At 45.9% G+C, this 6,227-nt stretch overlaps 1 protein-coding gene across 11 annotated transcripts in view; it reads left to right on the forward strand.

Moving 5' to 3' along the window:
- Window positions 1-5,825, forward strand: part of MAP2K5 (mitogen-activated protein kinase kinase 5) — a 126,729-nt gene extending 120,904 nt beyond the window's left edge. For all 11 annotated transcript variants that reach the window (XM_065076783.1, XM_065076781.1, XM_065076777.1 and 8 more), the window contains one exon: window positions 5,436-5,825. In XM_065076783.1, coding sequence (XP_064932855.1) covers window positions 5,436-5,540 — 105 coding nt within the window. In that variant the 3' untranslated portion in view covers window positions 5,541-5,825. The remainder of the gene's footprint in view (window positions 1-5,435) is intronic.
- The last annotated feature ends 402 nt before the right edge of the window (window positions 5,826-6,227 follow it).

Genomic DNA, 6,227 nt, shown 5'->3' on the forward strand with positions numbered 1-6,227 from the left:
AATGCAAGTTAAGCTGAGAGTGAACTTCGCTTAAAGCAGCCGGTAGCCATCAGTAATATTTATTTTCTCTATTTGTTTTAAGCCTGTGAAGACTGTAGTTTCCTCCATACTGTCCTGATGGAGCCCTGACCAGCAAGCGTGCAATGCCCCTAGCCCTAATGTGCCATTAATGATAGGTTAATGTACAGTATAATGTTTTTTGGACTATGGGTTCATTACACTTCTGAGTGCAAGGTCCTTCTGCAGAGCGCCCAAGGTCCCATTGCATTATATCATGCAATAAAAATACCCTTTTCATATCACACACTAATAAACTGTATTTGAAATGCTGTCTAAGGGCACTGCCATCGTCTTGATAGTCTGTGTCTGCAACAGTTGGGATCTTTTTTATTATGGTTTTTGTTATGCTGGATTCAAATTTTTTAAATGAAATGGATAATTTGTCCGTGTTTCTTTGTAATAAATGGAGCACAGTCCTTTAACTGCACAGTCTGGGAGGATTCTTGGAAAAGAGAACGTTGATAGGATGGCACTGCTGCAGCCAACAGCAACACTGCTTATTTCCTAACGTACCTTGTGTAAGCATGAGGTGTTTTATTGTAATTTCTAATTTGCTCAGTGTTGTGGTTCCATTTGGCTGTCTTGTAGACGTTAACGTGAGCCCTGGGTCCCTCTGACGGTGGTTGTGGTGTGGGCAGGAGAGCCCTGGCACTGATCTCCTGTGCCACTGAAGCTGAGGTTCCTGTCTGTCCTCCCAGTCTCCCTCAAGTTCTCTGCCCCAGGAGACACCACCCTGTCATTTTTGCAGATTTACAAGGGAATTGGTGACTGACCAGTATTTCATGTTGGGAATGTGCTGTCACCATCCTGGCTGAGCTTGGTAGCTGCCTGTTTCATGGACTCTTTAAACCAATCTCACAATAAACACTCTATTGTTTTATGGCTGGAAAGTCCTCTGAAATCACAGCAGCATTGCTGAAGGGATGTTATTTATTGTCTGTCTATCTTTTGGCAGTGTTTATGAGCCACGGCATTGGTGTAAACCTCCTTGGTGCTGTCCAAACACGCATGTTTGAGAGTCACTGGCAGAGGAACCCATTTAGGGGACAGACTCTTGTGAAGCTTTGATCTTCCCTGGACTCGTGTGTGAGGCTAAATGTTACATATGCCTCAGACTGAATAGCTGAAAGGATTCGGGCAGCCCAGATTTGAGGCTGTGGGCAATGCGTGGGCCTTGTCTGAGGGCTGTGTCCCAGCGGGACGTTCATGGCCTCTGGAGGGGTCACCATCGCTCCCACCAGCGATGCTGGTGAGCAGATCAGAGCAGAGCTGCATGTGGGCACCTGGTGCTGGAAAAGACCCGTGGGTCTGCAGTCCTATGAGGGTGCCATGTAAAATCTGCTGCAATAAGCTCTGGGTGGGTCATTATCAGAAACAAAGATTTCTCAGACCCTGAGGAGAAGGCCATGAAAGCAAATTGCTGAATTTTAAGGGTAGGCAAAATTATGGAACTTTTACCCTTGAATAATGGCAATTTAATTGACTGGGCTAAATGATTGATGGTTTGTGAGCAACGAGTTTGAATTGCCAGGGCTGTGTGTTCAGGGGGGCACTGCCCTTTTAATTTCATGTCAGATATTTAAATCATTTACATCACCCTCTGTGCAGCTCATCCCTTGGAAAGAGTTAACCTGTCTGGTGGGACACTGCAACTTGAGAAATGTACCCTTTATCAAGAGAACCAGATGAGACAAGTTCATTTAAAAAGCCTGGTTTGTCATTGTTTATCTAATTTTCCAAGTTGACACACAAAATTAGGCGGGCTGACAGTCACTCTGGGGCCATCCCTGGCCCCGTCCTGCCTGACCTTTTCGGCTCCAAGCCACTCGCCGGTGGTTGTTTCCCCCGGCTGCAGGAATCTCTGTACAGCCGAGCATCCTACCAGGCCAAAGTTCTGCCTGGGTATGGCAGACCAGTACCTGCCCAGTGCAGGGAAACAGTCTGGTGGTGGCTTTTCAACATGTTTTCTGCTGGGTGCACTGGTTGCCAGCTATTTTTAAGGCTGAGTTTTTAAAAATTGGCAAAGAGTTGGTTGATTGTTTGTCATGAACATGGGTACAAGTCTGAGCAAATGTGAAATGCTTGGGGATGGGAGGAGATCTGTCATGGGGACATCTTGAGATACCTTCAGGATCCTCTCATGAGCATCTCCTTCCTTGGTGTCATGCTTCGTGCTGTGGTTATGCCTGTCAGTGTTGCAGCGAGCTCTCACATGTCAAGGAGACTCAGATGTTCATAGAATCATTGAATGGTTTGGGTTGGAAGGGACCTGAAAGATCATCTAGATCATCTAGTTCCAACCTCTCTACCATGGGCAGGGACATCTTCAACTTGCCCAGGTTGCTCAAAGCCCCATCCAACCTGGCCTTGAAATGTTGGCTGAACCATCACTGGTAGAGCAGAAATGGTCTCCATTACAGCAGTTTTATTAAGGAAGGTTTAATATCGTTCTCTTATTTGGCAATTCACAGTGGACGGAAGCACCCGTATAGACAAGCTGTGCTCTGCTGACATTGGGGTGCTGCAGGAAAGGTCTGCACACCACACTAAGCAGAGAGCGTTGTCTCTCCAGGGCGGTGAGAAATCGGTGGCTGCAATGGAAAATGCATTTCAGGCTTCCACACATTTAACTTTTTTCAGTGTTGCCTTGCAAAGCAAAATAAATCTGTACGGGAGTATTTAAGTACAGCAGGTTGCTCGTGTTTGGTTTAGAATGTGCTGCTTGCTGTTTAAGTCAGGCCTGGGATTTTTACTCATGGCTGAGACACTCAGTGACCAGAATTTATTAATAGTGTGCAAACTGTTGTGACTTTTTTTCTGTTCAGTTTATCCTACAGCCTGGGCATGCACTAGGCCTGGAGGGTGCAGCTGCATTTCTCCTTTAGCAGTTTTGATTTTTATTTGGGTCTTTTCCCCATGTTTTTTCTTTCCCTCTCTATCTAATCTCCCTGCCCCTTTTCTCCACTCTCCCATCCAAAGGTATCTCCGGTTTAAGGCACTGGTTGCTTGGGCCGTCCAGCAGGATTTGCAAAGACAGGTCCCACTGGCACTGTAGGCCTAGCTTTGGGGGAAATCTCTGTTCTCCAGTTCCCTATTTAAAACAAACAAACAAAAAAACCCTAGCAGATTCCGAAAAATAGCTTATAGTAAAAACATCCCTTCAGCCTGAGAAAAATCCTCGCTAGAGCAGTATAGTCTATAAACACAGGAAATCTAAAGAGTAGTTTCAAGTTAAACTCATTCCTAGGGAGAACAGTGAGTGTGTCCCCAAGCTTCAGGGAAATAACCTCGCAAAACGAAGAGGGTGAACAGCATTGCTAGCTGACGTTTCCAATCCTGCATAGCCTGCAATTTCCCTTTGTATGTTGTGAGTACCTTAAATGTGAGGATATACTGGGGGTGAGATGTCTTCCTCTGCAGGGAGTCTCTCCATCGTAAAGGAGATTCATGGAGAAGCGAACCGGCTTTAATAGCTGGTTTTTAATTGCCCCAATGCATCTGCTCTTCCTTGTGTCTGGGCTCCTGATTGTTTTTCCCTAGTTCTCACTACCGTCCTTGACTGTTGTTTTGTTTAAGAGGTGAACCAGCTATTTCTCAGCTATCTTGCTTATAATAAACATTTACCTTATCATGCTGCAAAGAAACGCGGGCTCGGGGCTGTGGCGCAGCTTCCAGGGCACCTGAAGCCCGTGTGGTCAAATAAAACATGTGAGGTGTTTGTAGCTCCTCATGGCACAGCCCACATTGTGTTTTCTTGGTGGTAGACCTCATGCTCAACTCAGTCGCTACCAGAGTATTCCTGCCATTTTTAACTGGGAAAGCAACTGAGCTGTGACCAGGAAGATCTGAAAAAGGGCTCTCCACATCTCAGACTTGTCCCTAAAAACTTTTAGCTGAGGTTCCAGCTGTCCCAAAGAGTTAAAGCAACACCATCTCATGCGTCCTCCGTAATTCTTGTAGATAATGGCCTATTTTATTCCTGTAGCTCCTGCGTTTGCTGGCCCTGGCCCCGCGGGGTGTTTTATTGCTTGGAGTTGATGCCATGAGGATTTATTGTGCTTTATTTAGCCCAGTGCTGCTTCGTTGCTCCGCTCGCTGCCATCCGAGCCCAGCCGACCGCCGGGCTTCCCGGGCTCGGTGTCAGACCCGCTCTGCTCTCCGTGTGCCGATTGCCGTGGGCTGTGCGCTGGTAATTCCCACATGTACGTCACCCTCCCTGGGGCTCCCCGGCACATCTCCTCTGATTGCTTTCAGGCGTTGTTCGCAAGAGCTATGAAGTTTAGTGTTGCAAAAACGGAGCTGCTTCTGAGTGATTTGGAGTAGAGGTTTTCATCATCTGTGATGGTTTCTCCTGGCGATTGCTTCCTTTCAGTCGTTTCTGTAATTGCGGTATTCAGTTTCCTGTGGATTTTTATACTTCATTTGAGATTCATCCGAAGATGGCATGGTCCCATCTCTAGGAATGTGGCCAGATTGAGACATGAGCTGCCTAAGCTGGCTGCTGAAATTGCAGGCCATATTTTTGTTTCATCCTGAGATGCTGTTCTGATTTTCCGAGGTGACTAAGACACAGGTCTTCCAGTGCCTGTAGCAGCCATATAATTAATGCCCAAGAATATTTTATCATTATCCCTCTTCTGATCATACTTAATTCCCACAGTAGCTTCTCATGGATACCTGTTTTGGCTATACTTGGCTGATATTTTCATTTCCATATCAACTGTTTACTCCAAATGACATGTGCTAGCATGTATGTGCATGAACAAATGCCGCTCCGTATGGAGGCGGCGAGTGCTGCAAAGCCTGGCGCCCGGTCCTGCTGCATCTGCAGGCGCAGAGCGCGGTGGCCACAGAACAAAAGGAATTTAACGCTTGCAGGGATGTCATGAAACAGGTGCTCAAGGGAGCTGTAAAAGAGAGAGACTTCAAAATTAACAGATCACAGACCTTTACAAGCGAACTAGTGTATCAGTGGTTTTCTCAGAATATCGTTTTACCAAAATATCACTTAGAAGTCGAACAGACTGGCAGGTCATCCTAGAGAGAAGCGGGTTCGAAACGCAATGAGCTAATTGAACACTAAAAAAAAACAAATGGGTATTTTCAGGGAGTTCCAGGCTAAGGCCTCAGTAAAGAGTCTGGGTTTCCCCAGCCCTCTCTTCTCTGTGTGAACAATGTATGTGCATAATACGGATCAAAGAGGAAATTCACCGCTTTGAATCACTGTTTTATTGCATTTTTGTGATTGCAACCACAGGATGATCCACTGTATTTTTTCTAAAATTAGAGGAAAAAAAAAAAACAACCCAACTTTTTGGGTTTTCACGGGAAGGGTTGTGTTGACCTTGGCTAACTGTGCCTATCCTGCTTTCCAGGGCCACCTGTTCATCGTGCAGTACAACGACGGGAACGCCGAGGTGGTGTCCATGTGGGTGTGCAGGATGCTGGAGGAGCGGCGGTCGACCCAGGGGCCGCAGTGAGCTGGGCTGGCTCACAGCAACACACAACAGCCCCGCGCTTCGGACTCTCTGTCTATCTGGATCATGTCTTACTAAAAATATTTTCTAGAAGCAGCAACAAAATCCTTCAGGATATTTGTTGCTGCCTATTCCCTTACCACCACATTACGGAATCTTCTTCCCGTGTTTCTTTTGTTGCTGAGCAATTTAATGTCCTCAGATTATCTTCAGTTAAACTGTACACAGCCTTAAAGCAAGTATTTTATATCTATATTTTTTGTTATTGAATGTATTGTATATTTCCTGGCTCCAGAGTATTTTTTAACTGTTAGGTTTTTGCTATTGTACGAATGACACACTGAGTGTTCAGAAGATTTCATAAGGTGTTGTTGGCTATTGTTGAGTGCGGACATCCACAAAATACTGATTTAAAATTTTAAAAAAGGGGAAAAAAAAAAAATGAAGTATCTGGACTTGCCCATCTTTCAAGGAGGTTTGGGCTTGCCCTTCCAGAGTAAAAGCATGTCAGGTAGATCAGCATCGCTCCGTCAAATGAGTGGTGGTGCCTCTCTCTGCTCTGGGGCAGAAATAAATATCTCCAGGGTGGGTGTCAGAGGATGGACCAGACTCTGTTCAGTGGTGCCCAGTGACAGGATGAGGGGCAACAGGCACAGACTGAAACACAGGAGGTTCTGTCTGAATATGAGG

This window comes from Columba livia, chromosome 11 (genome assembly GCF_036013475.1).
Source record: "Columba livia isolate bColLiv1 breed racing homer chromosome 11, bColLiv1.pat.W.v2, whole genome shotgun sequence".
NCBI lineage: Eukaryota > Metazoa > Chordata > Aves > Columbiformes > Columbidae > Columba > Columba livia.